This window comes from Zalophus californianus, chromosome 12 (genome assembly GCF_009762305.2).
Source record: "Zalophus californianus isolate mZalCal1 chromosome 12, mZalCal1.pri.v2, whole genome shotgun sequence".
NCBI lineage: Eukaryota > Metazoa > Chordata > Mammalia > Carnivora > Otariidae > Zalophus > Zalophus californianus.
This window is the reverse complement of record NC_045606.1, coordinates 40,279,179-40,296,299: the sequence shown is the minus strand read 5'-3', so window position 1 is coordinate 40,296,299 and position 17,121 is coordinate 40,279,179. Positions and strand designations below refer to the sequence as shown.

The 17,121-nt window shown below is 40.9% G+C and overlaps 1 protein-coding gene across 4 annotated transcripts in view; it reads left to right on the top strand.

Moving 5' to 3' along the window:
• The window catches only part of COL28A1 (collagen type XXVIII alpha 1 chain), a 166,623-nt gene extending 149,892 nt beyond the window's left edge, over positions 1–16,731 (top strand). For 2 of the 4 annotated variants that reach the window (XM_027574929.2, XM_027574928.2), the window contains 4 exons: positions 380–537; positions 12,250–12,451; positions 14,599–14,771; positions 15,842–16,728. In XM_027574929.2, the coding sequence (XP_027430730.1) occupies positions 380–537; positions 12,250–12,451; positions 14,599–14,771 (533 nt within the window). In that variant the 3' untranslated portion in view covers positions 15,842–16,728. Of the gene's footprint in view, positions 1–379; positions 538–12,249; positions 12,452–14,598; positions 14,772–15,841 lie in introns of all 4 variants that reach the window. The other 2 variants (XM_027574927.2, XR_003516640.2) reach the window with 2 other exon arrangements.
• The last annotated feature ends 390 nt before the right edge of the window (positions 16,732–17,121 follow it).

Below are 17,121 nucleotides of genomic sequence, written 5' to 3'. Positions count from 1 at the left end.
AATTCATTCCAGCTAATGAGGGATATATTTTTGGACTGGCTGGCCTTTTGCTCTCTAGGGAACCACAGAAACTGCCCATTATACTCTTTATGGGTGGGGACCCGCCCCTTCCACAGAGTAGTTCAGTTAACTGATGCTTTGGATAGCAAGGATTTAAGTGATTCTTTTGACTCCATAGGCTGTTGTACATTATTAAGTCAAATTGAATTATTTTAGATGGCTTCTTCTAGATGATCCCCAAAATGCTTTAAAACTTAGTTCACCAAGCAGTTGACCTCAAGTGATGGGAAAGTGTCTGTTTATTTTAAGGAAAGCATGGAAGATCTCTTTAAACAGGCTTTGCCCCTACTATTCCCCTTTTCTACTTTTCTTTTAAAAGACACCCTGAAGCAAAAATTGTTTAAAAAAACATGCGAGGATTTTGATTCCTACCTCATTCAAATTTTGGGTTCACCGCCACTTCAACCTGGATTTGGGATATCAGGGGAAGAACTTGGTGAATCCACGCCAGAGCCTCAGAAAGAAATTTCGGAGTCTGTAAGTAACTGTCTTGCTTAATTTATGAGCTTAAAATTGTGTATTCTGTCTTACGTCAAAGACCGTCTTGGCCTGCACTGTCAAGAACCAACTGAGAGAAGTATATTTTCAAGTCCTTGGCTATAAATAGTAGTACTTTTGCCTTCAGATTTCTAGTTCTGAAATAGCTCTGGGGCTTGTGAGCATGAATATGAGATTTTTCAATATTTCCATATTTTATAAGTAATTATTTATTGAACGTTGCAAATAATACTTTTATAGTAGGCCCCAGCTACCACCAAATGAATTATGTACACTAGAACAGATTAACACAGCACTATTTGAATCACCCACTTGCCATGCTCTACAGATCCTTTCATACAAGGTCACAACTCCCCCTCATCCATCTGGGTACATGCTCCCCACTTTGCACCCTCTCAAGTTTCTTCCAAGTGTGCACATTTTCCATATTCCTGCCATTTTCCATATTCCAAGCCATGTTCTTGCTCATTTAGCTTCCACCTCCTGTGCTCAGAATGGAGACCGGCTGGGAGGCTATGCACGCATATGGTACAAGGTGGATGCTCTGTTTCAGAGCTCCTCAAATACACGTGCATGAGGGAACTGCCTCCCGAATGTATTAAGACAAATGTGACTATCCTCATAGCAAGCTTCTGGGCACTGACCTCAGATCAAGAGCAACAACTATTAGGTTCTTTTAGGTGAAAATTGGAAAGCCTCCCATAATTCCTGGTAAGGGAGTGCTGTGGTCTCTTTCCCACCAAGTTACAAGCCAAGCAGGTCTAGACTGATCTCTACTACACATACGGACATCCTCTGGCTAGCAGGTACGTGGGAGTTGTGCCCTTTTTCTCTAAGTTGTGCCCATTCCCTGCGGAAGTCCCTGCGCTGTCCTCTTATGAAAGAACATGAAAGATTCATTATGAGCAAGTGCAACAATAGTCTTGCATCAGGATTCAGTTCACTGTCTAGTTGGACTAAGGCCCTGAGAAACCTCCAGATCAGTAGTTGGGCCCAGGGCCATTCAGGAATCAGGCCTAGGTTGCCATTCCTACGGGGATAGACTGTAGGACTCACTGGATTTTTATATTCCGTTCAAAAAAGGGTAGTAAAGTCTCTAATATATTTTTATTTGATTAAATACTGACTGACTCCAAGATGGGTAATTCCAATTAGAGCAACAGAGTGCCCCTGGATTGTAGATTGAAATTCACCTATACATTTATACCACATGGTCTATATCAGGGGTCAGCAAACTCTTTCTGTAAAGGGCCACATAGTACTTTTTTTTTTTTTTTTTTTTTTTTTGTTTTGCAGGTCATTTGATCTCTGTTGCAATTGTTCAGCTCTGCCTTTGAAGTGTAAAATCAGCCACAGCCAACACTTACCTGAACAAACATGGTTACATTCCGATAAAACTTGTTTCTAGAAACAAGTTTTTATGATGAAAGCTTGCATTTGGCCCATGGGGTTTGCCAATCCTGGTCTTCACTGAGCTTTTAAAGGTAAATTACAGACAGTAGAGTACACAGTTTATCTCCTCCGGAGCATGGAGTGCTCCTGGGGCCTTGCCTGCCTGTGTGACTTATCACTCTGCCCCTCTCCTACTCAATCCGTCCCTTCCTGAAGATTTCCTAGACAAGAGCAAACGCAGGTTTCATCTAGCAAGTGGCACTTAAACTCCGAGCTCTCCCTATAATCAGTGCATTCCATACCACGTACTGATCATTTACTACCATACCAGGGGGTGGCTCTTATGACACAGTTCCTGTCCAGGGGAAGTCCATGGCCCCTCAGGAAGATGGATGCATACAAGAATTAAGAACTTTAACAGCTGTGGATGAGGCACAAGAGATGTTGCAGTTAATTTCAGAGTCAAGGAAGGCTTTACAGGAGAGGTGGCAATGAGCTAAGTTTTAAGAATAAGTAGGAGTTTGTCATGACAAGAGTAAGGGGAAAGGTATTTCCAGCAGAGGGAACGTGTGGGCAAAGGGGGATTCCACAGGGCACGGCATTTCAAGACACTGGGAAAAGTTCAGTCTCACTGGAGCCTAAGGTAGGTGTAGCAGGATGGGGAATGCTACAGGTAGACAGTCACATGCTTCATGGGTCAAGTGAAGGAGCTTGAACTTCATGTGTAGGCCAGGCAGCCAGGAGAAAGCAGAGGAGTTTGCAAAGCAAGGGTCATATGGTCATGTTTGGTTTGTGGGAGGAATAACCCTGTTGCTGTGCAAAGGATAAATAGGAGAACAGGAGACTGGGGCTGAGCTGTGAAGTCTTGCAAGGGTCCAGGAGGTCAGACTGAAAGCAGGCGTGGACTGGAAGCCATTTCTGGGGTAGAATGAACAGGATTTAGTGACTGGTTGGGTTGGAGTTTAGGGTTAGCCTGAGGTTAGCCAGCTGGGTTTCTAACTTGGATTTGGAGTGAACTGAAACACTGTCTGCTGAGCTGGAGACTAGAGGAGGCAGGCTGGGGGGTTTTGAAGGAAAATACTGAGCTTGCTTTGCACCAGATAAAGCGGAGTTGCCTGAGGGACCTCCAACGCACTTAGGACATGGAATGAGGAACAGCATTGCCTCTGGTATAATGGCACAGAAAGTTAGAAGGTGCTGAGAGACGAGCGATGTTAACAGATTATGACAGATGGAGCATTCTAGGACCTATGGGGGGGGGGAGGGCGTAAGAAAAGTATATCCAAAATAGTTTGGATTTTGAACACCAAGAGCCACATAGAGTGAAACTGAGCCTCAGCTAGGTCTCATCGGGTGCCCCTGAGATAGCAAAGCACGCAATGGACTTGAGCTTCCTGGATAGCCCTCATCTCTAGAGCTTCTCACCCTGGCTCCCTTCGCAGAAGCACCAAGGCAAGACTGAATTTTCAACAATGAGTGTTCCTGATAGGTTTTAGTCTGAACAAACATGTATGCATTGATATTCACAGTTATCTCTGTCATACGTATATGTGACATATACACACAAATATGAAAGCATACTTATATACCCACCCTTTATCTAAAAGTATGTATACAGTATCCAAACTTGTAAAGTGAATCTGTCCAAACTTTTCAATTCTCAGATTTTCCCCAAGCCTGCCCTAGGCAATACTACAAAACAAACCATCTCAGAAGTCCTATTTCCCTTACTGTGTCTCTCTTTCCTTTCTCTGTTGCCTCTATCACTCCTTACAGCATCTCATGCTAGCCTTCCTTCTTCCTCTTCTTTCTGTGGAAATCTGTTCCTAGAGAAAAATCTAGTCATTTATACTTTTGTGTGAAATCTAAGCCAAAGGGTTTCCACCTCCAAGAAAGACTTACATATTAAGCATTTTATCTTATTGTGGAATGAAGTTAAGGTACGCTCAACATCTGTGCACAGGGGTGTTCGAAATGCAGAGAGCAGACGGATTTCCCAGGTTCTACTAAATTCATAACTCCTCGGTAACCCCCTGCTCTGTTGCTCTTTCGGGCCAGTCTCGGGAAGCTAAACATGCACATCCATTCTACTCTGTTCCTCTCCTGAAATCACAGGATCATTTATACTTGCTTTGGAATGTGTTACATTTTACTTTGTTAATTATTTATGTATATACCTCAACTCTCCTAGTGGATTTAAATTCCTTGAGAATGTGATCTGTGTCTGATTAAGTTTTGTGTCCCACTCACGACTTAAAAATGTGCTTCATCTTTCACACAGTAGATGCTCAATAAATACTTAGTGACCAAATGAGTGCTATACCAAATGTTAGGCTAAAAAAGAAATCTAAAATTTTTCTTCAATGAAAGGCATCAATTATTCTGTTTAAAAAAAATCCTTACCTTTTATGGAACTAATAATGTTGGCACGCACGTTCCTTTATTCTTTCTGGGTTTAGCCAGTTAGGTTAAGATTTCCAAGATATAAATGGAAGCGGGGCAGTAAAATCAAGTAAACATCATTTAGTCAGACTAACTGGTTATATCCAGTAATGGTCCATTAAGCAAATAATCATATTAATTTCCTGCATGAAATAACACTTTGTCATTCTAAATACATTAATAAAGTCATGTCAGCATACAGGTGGCTTATTCACCGGAACTAGTTTCTTGTAACAATATTCTAGGGTTATTTTTTCCAGTTGAAAGAGTAGAAAAGAGGCCCTGTCTACCTTATCCATAAAGCTTTTTTTTTTTTTTTAAAGATTTTATTTATTTATTTGAGGGAGCGAGAATGAGAGAGAGAGAGAGAGAGAGAGAGAGAGCACATGAGAGGGGGGAGGGTCAGAGGGAGAAGCAGACTCCCTGCTGAGCAGGGAGCCCGATGCGGGACTCGATCCCGGGACTCCAGGATCATGACCTGAGCCGAAGGCAGTCGCTTAACCAACTGAGCCACCCAGGCGCCCCATAAAGCTTCTTTTTGTATTATGAAAATTTGTTCCCTGATTGCAAATAACTTAGATAACTGGCAGCAGAGATATATTCCTCTGGGTGGAAAGGAGGCTGTGGGATTTCTAGGCAGAGTGATTCCACAACAAGCCAGTGAAGGGCAGAGTCAAGCTAGTATGGGAAGGGTCCTTGGGGGTAGCTCTGCACCAGGTGGAGACATGTGGTGGAGGAAGCGGGAAGCTGTGAGTCTTCTCCTTGCCTTTGTTATCACCGGGACGTGTAGTCCAGTGCTAGGATGCTGGTGGAGGAAATGTACACCTTATTGATATAAATGTCAGGAAACGAACACAGCAGGCTGACTGCTGGCCGTCCCACCCTCTCTTTGTCCACCTTCTCATTTAGTGTGACCCTGTCCCTGCTCCCCCTGCCACCTGCCTCATCTCTCCCCTCCTATCATCATCACTCAGCTGCTCCAAGGTCTCCATCGCGTTGTCACTCCTGCTGGCTCTCCCATGTCTCACCCTCCTTTCCCTGCAATGTTTACTCATTCTTACTTCACCCCGAGATCCGTCTAGAGAAGGCCACTTCTGAAATTGGCTCCCCTGGCAATTTTTTTTTTTTAAAAACTAGGGCCCTGAGCAGGTTCTGACTTCATACTGGAATTGGATGTGTCCCTTCATCCTAAAACATGACCTTAGGCTCTATCCTCAATTCTGATGTGATACCTTTTAGTCTCCCACCTCTGCTCTGAGGCCCATTCCAAAACTCAGACCTTGCTTCACTGTAGTGCCATGATTTCCTTTCCTGCCAATATTTCTGACTCCTTCCCTATAGCTAGTAAATAGTCTTCAGACTCTCCCATCTAAAAAAAAATCCTCTAGCTCTCTCTTAGTTCATGTCCCTCTTGCTTACTATCCTATCTCTATCTTTTTATAATAAAATTATCCATAGGCCAGTCTCTGCTGTCTCTGCCTCTTTGTCTCACACACACACACACACACACACACACACACACACACACACACACAGATCCTTTCACTCTCCTTCCCTCCCTCTCAACTTCCTCACTTCCATTCACTTGGGAAAACCTCTGACGTCAGGCTACTGGCCTCCAATATGCCGCTGAAACTCTGCTGGAAAAATGACCAGCCATGCCCTAATTGCCACATCCCTGTTGCCACCCTCTTATTTCCTCTTTTGCGTAGAACCCTATGCCACTCCTTTCTTTGGTTGGGAGAGCCCTCTTTCTGCTTGTCCCCCTCCCACCCACCTTAGCATTCTTTCTCAATGGTTTTTGGGGTTTCACTTTCTCTGTTTACTCCTTAAATATTAAACTCTTCACTTTTCTAAGACTGATCCTTAGCCTTCTTCTCTTATGTTAACAACTCTCCAATCTGCCTCCCCCGTCCAGACCTTTCTCCTGGGCCCCGGATTCACATTTTTGATCGTGAAGGTCTTATTCTGGGTGTTTTGCAGGCATTCACCATGGAATATATTCACAATGCAACCCTCCAGATTGCCTTCTCTAGGGGTATAGTCCCACCAACCAGCCAGGCACCTGGCAAGAAACCTGGACTGCGTCTTTACTTTATCTTACTTTATCTTCCACACTTGTTGGTATTGTCTTCTTCGGTCTGTTCTCATCATCTCTCTATCCATGCCATCAACTCTTTTCTCCTCATCCATCCCTCTACCATCTGGGATTGAGATCTGATCATTCCCTGTCTATATTAATATGGTCTTAAAATTCTTGTCCTATCTCGCTTTTCTACATCCTTTCCAGTTTATTCTTTACTTGGTGATAGCATCATTTCATTTATTTTTCTCTTAAAAATAACATCATTGAATTATTTCTCCTATATATAATTCCATTTTGGCTGAATTACCTTTAAAAAAACCTGTGTATAATACAATGGCATGTATTTTAACTAGGTATTAAGCCTCCATGACAGTGCATTAGGAAATATAACAAAAACATTTGAGTACATGTATATTTTCTCCTAATGTCCTATTCAAGTAAAATTCTATAAGTTGCCCGGTCGTACTATACTCATTATTAAATGAAATATCCTATTCAAGGCCATAATCAATGCCTGTAAAACACATGGACTTTTCAAACTTTAAAAAAAAAAAAAAAACTTGGGACTGAGACTACTGTTAGTTTAGATTCTCCACTGACAGGAAAACTAAGTTGATTTCCTGCAATCAGACCTAATTATTTGTAAGTGGCCTTGACTAAGCCACATATACAGATACGGTTATATTGATCAATATTATAATCTATTTGTTTATAAGATAAAATTAATACTCTCTCATTGTGGTGGTCAAAAAATCCTCAAATTCTTGATAAAACGCTGCATAACAACTAATATTAGTATTGCTTAGTGAAGTTGCTGTATAAGTTTCACATATTGCTAATAATAGATGTATTACCCTTAGAACATAAGATACTTCTATCTTATGAAGGAGAAAAAAAAACACACTGCAGGTTGATCTAGAAGAAATATTCTGGACCTAGAAGTCAGGAAACTTGGCTTGTATTCTCAGTCCTGAAGCTAAATACTTTATTTCCTTGGCTCTGAAATATATATATATTTTAAGGGGTGGGGGAGGAGCAGAAGGAGAGGGAGAGAGAGAGAATTCTAAGCAGGCTCCACACTCAGCAAAGAGCTGGATGTGGGGCTTCATCTCATGACCTCGATATCATGACCTGAGCCCAAATCGAGAGTCGGATGCTTACCTGCCTGAGCCACCCATGTGCCCCCAGTTTAATATTTTTTATTTTATTCTTTCAGAGATTGGGATGCATCCATTTAGTGTGTTATGGTCTTTTTAAGAAGATCTTAAAAATTTATAGTGTATCTCACAGTGAATGACATCTTAGAAATGAAATTTGATAGCTGCCTGACGTTGGGTGAATCACCTATTTCTTGCGGTTTCTGTTCCCTCATTTGCAAAATAAGAAATTATTGCTAGACTCTTCTTTTTGTAAAAATATGTGATTAGAAAGAACAGTCAGAAACATTTACTGGGAGTGGCCAGAATGGAAGGCATTATACTAAATGGAAGAGAGGTTTTAACCAGAATAAAATCCTGTCGTCCACCCTCTCAGGCAGCTGCAGGCGATCAGGGGAGGCACACGGCCCACACTTCAGATGTCCCTAACAGTTCTCAGCAGCCTTTTGTTTTTAGGTTTAAGATTTATAAAAAGATCAGAGAATACATGTAACAAACATCCGAGTGCCCACCGCCTGACTAGTGTTCCCACTTGTTCAGCACTCTCGCTCAGACACAGTTCAAGTCCTTCCTTGTGTGTCCTTCAGTCTGATCCTGCTCCTCTCTGCAGAGCCAGTAACCGTCATGAGTGTGGTGTGCATTCTGCCAGGCAAGTCTGGGGCGGCTTAAATCCCACTTTTAGAGATAGAAGTCATGTCAGGGTCTAATCTTTTATTTTAAAACGATGACATAAAACCTAAAGGAGTGGAATAATTAATCCAAAGTCCCCTCTCTCTTTCTCTCTCCCTCTAACACATTCTGAATTTTTCCAGTGGCAACTATTTACTGTTCTATGCTATAAAGATTTTTTTTTGTTAATTTTATTATGTTAGTCACCATACATCATTAGTTTTTGATGTGGTGATCCAGGATCCATTGTTTTCGTATAACACTCAGTGCTCCACGCAGAACGTGCCCTCCTTAATACCCGTCACCGGGCTAACCCATCCCCCCTCCCCCCTCCCCTCTAGAACCCTCAGTCTGTTTCTCAGAGTCCATCGTCTCTCATGGTTCGTCTCTCCCTCCAATTCCACCCCCTTCTCATTTTTCCGTTCCTTCTCCTAGTGTTTAAAGATTTTTAAAAAGAAGACAAAAAGGAAAGAAAAAAGTGGTGAGGGGGAGGCAAGAGATGAAAATGAAGAAAACGTGGCACGGTTTAGCTTCTTTTATCAGGGAGGTGGTAGTTACACGTGTGAAATCGGAAATGATAGAAAATAGTGTCGGAGTAAAGGCTAACTTCTCTATGATCAGGGCCAAGAAGAGGAGCATTAGGAGGTGCTCTGCACTGACTAGAAGGGAAGCGTTAGGACTGACTGGGTTACTGGGCAAGGTCTTGCTGCTGGGGACCAACTTTTCCTGGGCCCTGGTGGGACAGCTGACTTTAAGGGCTTGCGGCTGAATGAAGAGGAAGGAATGAAAGGTCGTAGCTTGGTGTGCCGTGAGGAGTGACAGGCGAGGGTGTTCATGTGTGTAGGAGACAGGTTGTGGTTGGGCTGTGTACAGCAGTTGAAGAATTTCTCACCTATCAAACTAGTAATTATCCCTTTTTCCAATCATAATAGCTAGTAAATGGCGATCCTTTAAGAAAATATACTCACTGGTGAGAGTGGAAATTGTAAGACTTTTCTGGAGAAGACTTTGTCTCAGAAGCCTCGAATGTGTGTGTTCTTTTTTTTTTTAGATTTTATTTATTTGTCAGAGAGAGAGAGAGCATGAGCAGGGGGAGCGGCAGAGGGGGAAGCAGACCCCCTGCTGAGCAGGGAGCCCGATGCGGGACTTGATCCCAGGACCCTGGGATCATGACCTGAGCTGAAGCAGATGCTTAACTGACTGAGCCACCCAGGAGTCCCAAGAATATGCGTGTTCCTTAATCCAGGGATCAGCCACGTGGTTTCCAGCAGGAAAAAAAAAAGCAAATGTTTAAAAAAGGGTATTGTTGTTATGTATTTAAATATAGTCATGTAATTAAATGGTATTTTATGGTCACAGTAAAATATATGGAACCATAATATATTAAATTTTTAAAAACATAAAAACCCAACACTACAGCATATTTTTCATTTAAAATATGCACATAGGAAAACAAACTGAGGTAAAAATACACCTGAATATCAACAATGATTATTTCTGGGAGGTGGAATCCCTTGTGATTTTTATTTTCTTCTTGTTGCTTGTCCAGATTTTCTAAATTCCCTTCAATGAATGTTTTTGTAACAAGAAAATTATAAAAATGGCAAACTGTGGTAATTATGCATTTGTTTAAATAATCTGAGATCTCATGGAACCAAAAGATAAAATTATTCTCATTTATGAAAAAAAATTATTTTCACTTATTCTAGAACCTGAGGTAGCAATAGTAGTCAAAATTCTCAAATGAGAGGCACCTGGGTGACTCGGTTGGGCAGATGCCTTCGGCTCGGGTCATGATCCCAGGGTCCTGGGATAGAGCCCCTCATTGGGCTCCTTGTTCGGTGGGGAGCCTGCTTCTCCCCATTGCTGCTACTCTGCCTGCTTGTGTTCTCTCTCTCTGTTAAATAAATAAACAACTAAATCTTTAAAAAAAATTCTCGAATGATGTGGTGATTGAGGAAGAAAACACACACTCCTAAGCTTACAAGAGGTCAAGAATAACTTATGAGGCCTTAAGGCTTGAACAAGGTAATGATTTAAAGGCCAAGTTTATTCCTTGAAGAAAACTGCTGTCCGGTGCACTTCTTCAAAGGAATTTTCTCATCTGACAGATAGGATATCTGAAGTATAACCTAATAGCTGTTGGCTTTTTTATCTTTGATAAACTACTCTTTGGTCGGGCTTTTAACTTATTTTTTCCTTAACAAAATATGTGCAAACAAAGCAAAACCAAAAAACGGTCTTTCTTAAAACAGGCATTTCTCAAATTTTACGACTAGCTTGCCAATGATTTGGGGGAAGTTCTTTCTTTAATCATTTGGAGCTTTAGATTCCCCTATAGGAAATGAAGTACTCACAAAATTTTCCTTTAGCCTTAAACTTTAGTTCAATGATGATAACAGAAGCTCCCATTCAAATCGATGTATGTACACACAAGATCATTCTCAAAGACAGATGAATGCCAAGTGGCCCACAGTTTTACCTCCATTTGTCCCAAAAGTTGTGTTTTGGGGCTAGTGAAAAGTCATGATTGTATTTGAATTGAGTGCCTTTTCTATCAGGCTGATGACCAGACTCGTCCCAATGGAAATGTTTACATTAACTGGTAGTCCTTTAATCACTGTAAAAATATACACACAAAAGTAACAGAATTGATTAGCTATTCCCTGTGTGTGTGTGTTTGTGTATGTGTGTGTGTTTGTGTGTATGTGTGTGTTTATGTGTGTTTGTATGTGCGTGTTTGTGTGTGTGCGTGCATGTATGTATGTGTGTGCGTGTGTGTATGTAAGTGTATATGTTTGTATGTGCATGTGTGTTTGTGTGTGTATGTGTGTGTGTTTCCGTGTGTTTGTGTGTGTGTTTCCGTGTGTGTGTGTGTGTGTGTGTGTGTGTGTGTGTGTGTGTGTACACAGAATCAAAGTAGAACAGCTGAGACAGTGGAGAGCTGCTAATGATGACCGCTGGCTCTGGTCACAGGATGATAGGAACTACAGGTAAGAAGCATCAAAAATGACTTTACTTAGCTCACACATTTGCCTGTTTAAATAAATAAACAAAAAGAAAAACAAAAAAGAGGGCCTGAAAGGATAAATGACCATCCTGTGCCAAAACCAAGTTAAATGACTGATTCAATTCCCTGTAGCTGGGATCCAAGGGAAAAAAAGTAAAAGAACTTAATCGGTCCCATAAAAGATTGACCTTGCTCCTGGCAATGGTAATCAAGGATAACTGACGTGACTTTTTTTTCTTTTGAAGCAAAATACCTTTTCTTCCTTGTCTCATTACATATCATAAATTTAGATAAAACATGGAGAGTCCAGAAAACTTGCTTTTGAAATTATATCCCTTTGTTCATTAGCTAACAAACATTTCTAGAACTTCTTAGAAGCTAAGCATCCTGCACCATTGGCATTTGCTGGGGTCCAGATAATAGGATGAGATGAAAAGTGATTGCTACTATTTTTATTTCAGCTGTCTTATTGTCCTCTGCCACCCCCATTCCCAATCTCAAAATCGACTGAGAGTTTGTTGTAGATATTTTAGAATATATTGTTAATTTCTCTAGTGTTAAGAAATGGAGAGGAAAAGGCTATTTTAAAAAAAGTTCAAAGAAACTCGTGGTTATTTCCCCTCCTCAAGCCAGTGACCATGAAAAGAATGAAGATTAACTCCTCCTAAGCTCACACCTTTCCTGCCCCGCATGTGGATCTTTCTGGAAGGCCCAGCACAAAAGCATCCATGCCTGGCAGTGGGAAAGTCCATAACTTAAGTACTCGGGGATGCATGACATAGAAGAGGGGCATCATTTCTTGAGCTTTGATTGAAATAATACTGGAGAGTTGGGGAGAAGAAGCAATGCTGAATTTTTCCTTAAATGTTTCCCAAAGCAAACTAGCTTTTCTGACTTGATATCACCAGAAACAAAAATGTGAGTGTTTTGTGTAGGTCAGTGTCACTGGAGCCCAGGACAAAGAGAATGAGCCTCCAGAGCCTAGCTGGGCTGACCACCTGACCACCAGTCCTTCACCTGAGGCTGCTACCACGGAGGGGCCATTGCTTGGCCACCCTGAGGATGGGGCAGAGGGTCTGGAAACCAGAATTCCAAGTCCTGTTATGGACTTACAGCCAGAAAAGCTGGTGCACAAAGGTAGGAGACACCTGCCAATCAGCTGCTGCATCTACAATGTCAAAGCACAGAAAGGGTGGGCTCTAAAATCTCATTCAGAAAGAACATGTTTTGGGGGCACCTGGGTGGCTCAGTCATTAAGCAGCTGCCTTCAGTTCAGGTCATGATCCCAGGGTCCTGGGATCGAGCCCCGCATCGGGCTCCCTGCTCAGCTGGGAGCCTGCTTCTCCCTCTCCCACTCCCCCTGCTTGTGTTCCCTCTCTCGCTGTGTCTCTCTCTGTCAAATAAATAAATAAATAAATCTAAAAAAAAAAAACATGTTTTGACCCTAAACAGGGAAGACAAAAGACACTTTTCATTATTATATGTCAAATTAGAAAACTGGCTATAGAACAAATTTGGTCCATAAAAAAATTTAAGGTTCTTATAATGTTTATTGCTTTTAAAAATGTAAATGCCTTTAGAGAAGACTGTGTTCTCATTTTCCCATAGCCCCTACCACTCCCTATTGTCTTATATGTGACCTTGACACATGTAGACATTTGAATTTTTGACCCTTAGATTGTAGAGGAGAAAAAAGCAAGAATCTAGATTCCTCCTCATCAACATATTTTCTATGGAGTTACTATCTATAGAAATCAATCATTATATACAGAGTTTCTGAAGGACATGCCAGAGAGACAAGATCCTTGCCAAAAAGAAGCTCTGAGATTGGCTTGACAAGTTACACAATATACAATATTTACTTATTGTTTTAAGAGTGGAGATAGTGAAAGTCTACTACTCCTTTCCAGTTGGTCTAAGGAGTCTTCAGAGAAGAGGTAGATTTGGAGGTTAGTTTCAGGAAAAAAGGAATCGAGACATGCTCCCTATCTGGGGAAATGATTCTGGGAGATGGAGAGAAGGCTTGTTTCGTTTGAGAAATGAAGCTTGTGGCATATAAACTGTCTCACAGATCACAAGTCTCAGGCAGCAAGTACCTGTTTGGTTGTGGCTTTTCTCACCTTGGAATCACTTCTTCAGGTAAGGAATACTAATCAAGGCACTAAGGAGAACCACAAAATAAAAAGGGACTAAATGAATGGCTTTATTATGGTAGTTCTCCTTTGTCTTTTTTTTTCTTTACAGTGGAAGTGTTTCTTTTATATATATATATTTTATTTATTTATTCATGAGAGACAGAGAGGGGGAGAGAGAGAGAGAGAGAGAGAGAAGCAGAGGGAGAAGCAGGCTCCCAAGGAGCAGGGAGTCTGATGCGGGACTCGATCCCAGGACCCTGGGGTCATGACCTGAGCCGAAGGCAGACGCTTAACAATCTGAGCCACCCAGGCGCCCTACAGTGGAAGTGTTTCTAAAATTTATTCATAAATGGACATTAAAAGCTCATGTTTTTATTGTCCTGCAAGAACTGCTCTTTTTAAAGATTTTTTTTTTTTTTTTAGAGAGAGAGAGAGCACGCGGAGGGGGGCAGAGGGAGAGGGAGAATCTTAAGCAGGCTTCCTGCTGAGCGCAGAGCCCCACAATGGGGCTCCATCTCACGACCCTGAGATCAGGACCTGAGCCGAAACCAAGAATTGGACCCTTAACCAACTGAGTCACTCAGGCGCCGCAGGAACTGCTCTTTTTAAAAGAAAATTGTGATATAAAGAGAGCCCTTCATTTTATTTTATTTATTTATTTTTTGGTAACTTAAAAGGATTTTCCTTTTTTAGTAGGCACAATTACATGTGATCACAGTGGCACTTTCTAGGAACACACTGGGAAGAAATGTGTACAGAAGGCTGAGATCATCTTTATTCCAATGTTAATCTGATTTTAAATCAAGTCCAAAGTAAATGATGAAGTCCTATTTTTCCCTTGTCAACTAATCCCCACAAGGGTATTAGCCAATGAGGGCTCACAGTGCTATACTTTCTGGGAAATAGCCCTTTTAATAAGGTTTCATGAAGATCAAAAACTTTTATGTTTTCAAAGGCGTATCTAACGGTGGAGTTGCAGGTAGTGGAGGAAGTATTTTAGGTACCAGGGAACCCTTCTTTACCTTGGAACCAAATCTTCGTAGTTGGCATGTTAGGGTACATGGAGAATAAACTTTGTAAAGCTCTCACTTTTCATGTTTTCAGGGAAAGCAAAACCTATAATAACACATTTTCCTTTTCTCACTCTAGATCCTAGATGCTTGGAAGCCCTAAAGCCAGGAAACTGTGGCGAATACGTGGTTCGATGGTATTATGACAAACAGGTCAACGCCTGTGCCCGCTTTTGGTTCAGCGGCTGTAATGGCTCAGGAAATAGATTCAACAGTGAACACGAATGTCAAGAAATCTGCGTTCAAGGATGAGTAAGTGAATCAACCCCTAATGAGTCAAGGCTGCATCTCTATCAGCAAACCTAGAAAGAACCTCTATAATTTCAACATATTCACCCAATACAAATAAAACACCATATTTGAGTATATACTGAGTACTTAGAATTTATAAACATAGGTGAATCCTTATAACCACCCTAGGATGTAGGTATTAACTATTGCTATTGGCGAAGAAGCGGAGGCTCTGAGAAGTTCAGGGACTCCTGAACAGTTACCCAACTGAAAAGCGGGTTTGAGTCAGGGATATGTAACTTCACAGCACAGGCTCTAGCCACATCACAGCTTGCAATGTGCTTCTGAGCGACATTAATTCTTACTCTACGCATTACGTTGGATTAAACTCCTGTCCTGTCCCAACGCCAAGTCCCTCTCACTGGCCTTGGTCCCCAACCCCCTTACAGCCCTGCCTGCAGTAAAAGGGAGATGGTAGGGAAGGATTGGATTTGGGGAATGAGAAGGGATGGGGGGGGAGCATGTCTGTGCACAGCAGGTGGCGAGATAAGAAAGACATCCTATTTGGGGGAAACCCAGAAAGATGGTGATTCTGGGAGATGAGAGGCACCAGAATGGGAGTGAGGTGCTGAGGGGAGTTAGATTTTCGCCTTGCTAGCTCTGAAAGTGACTGAGAAACCAATCTGAACGAAAATTACTTAACTCAAATTTACTAACAATTGTCACTCCCCACTCCAACATGTTTGCTAACAAGGGCTTTGTTGTGTGTTTAAACTCTGTATTTGAGACAAAATTCATAATTTAAACAAATGAATTCTTTCCACCCTTCCTTTAAAATATGTAAGTGGGACTTTCAATTGTAGGGGGCTCCTTGCAGCCCACATCCACTCTTGAACAGGGTATTCTAAAGACAAGACTTCCACTGAAAAACGAGCCACCATATTGAAATACAATCCAACAGAGTAATAGAGAATTGGCTCCGTCACTTTATGATAATTTTGCGACATCCACCTAGGAAGATCATTAGTTCTGAACTGTGCTCAGACAGCATTTGTATATATCATCTTCAACACCCTTTTTTTTTCTTTCAGGCCTATGACCCTCATTCAAGTTTGGCAGCATAAAACAGGGCACTCAAGGAAGAGGGAGCTGGAGCAACAACCATCTGAACAAAAACAATTTTGTATGGTTTAATTAAAATTTTGTTAGGCAATATTTGGTACCACAAAAGAATATATGCAATATACCTGTAAGCTACCAGAAATGATGATAAGATAAAACACAAGTGAACATATCATACTGACAATTCACCAAACACAATCAATTCTGTTGAAGTTTCCTGTGTGGACTTCTCCAATCCCAGCCCCCTGTTTCCTGCCAGGGATAACCCATCTTGAATTTTGTGTTTACCATTTTACTTTGCTATTGGGTTTTTATATGTAATTTTACATGTAAAATCACATATATATCTATGTAGCTTTACACAATACATAGCCTTGCTTATTTTAGAGCTTTATAAAAATGGAGTCCTATTTTCGTCTTCTGCAACTTGCTATTATCAATGTTATAATTAATCCGTATGTTCTACCGTATCTAAATGTATTCCTAAATAACTTATTATTCAGCTTTTTTTGAACTTTAGAAAATTTGTTTCATAATATGTAATTCTTTGCAACTTGGTGTGTCATTACATTATAATTCTTACATGTCCATTTACTTTCAAAGTTGTATATTTGTGTGAATATATCACAACATATTTAACCGTTGCCTTGTCTATCATTTAAATTGTTTCTATTTAATTTTCTCCCTCTGATCCATCAGTGTTGCTATGAATGCTCTTAAGCAGTTTTGGGTGCATGTGTACCAGTGTTTTTCCAGGATATATACCCTAAAGTGGAATTGTAGGGTTGCGGGCCATATAAACGTTCAAAACTAGTATATTATACCAATTTTTTTCCCAGACTGTTCGAACCAATTCATTACAAAGTTCCACCAGTCGTGTATAAGTTTCCATTGTTTGATATTCTTTTCAACACTTTGTATTGTCAGACTTCTTCATTTTGCTAATAGTGGGTGAAAATGGTATCTTATTTTAAACTGACCTTCTCTGGTGACATCTTATCATATTTGTCTACTATCTGTGCTGAGGCTTCTGTGAAATGTCTGTTGATATTTGGAGAAGATTTTCCTACTGGATTGTTTGTCTTTTTCATACTGAATTTCTGGAGTTCCGTATAGATTTCTGAAATTGAAATCTTTATTATTTGTGTCCTTGTATCTCTGGGGTTTGTCTTTTTACCTTACTTTTTTTTTTTTTGCTTAAATGAGCAGAAGTTCTCAATTTTAATGCAAATTTACCCGTCTTTTCTCC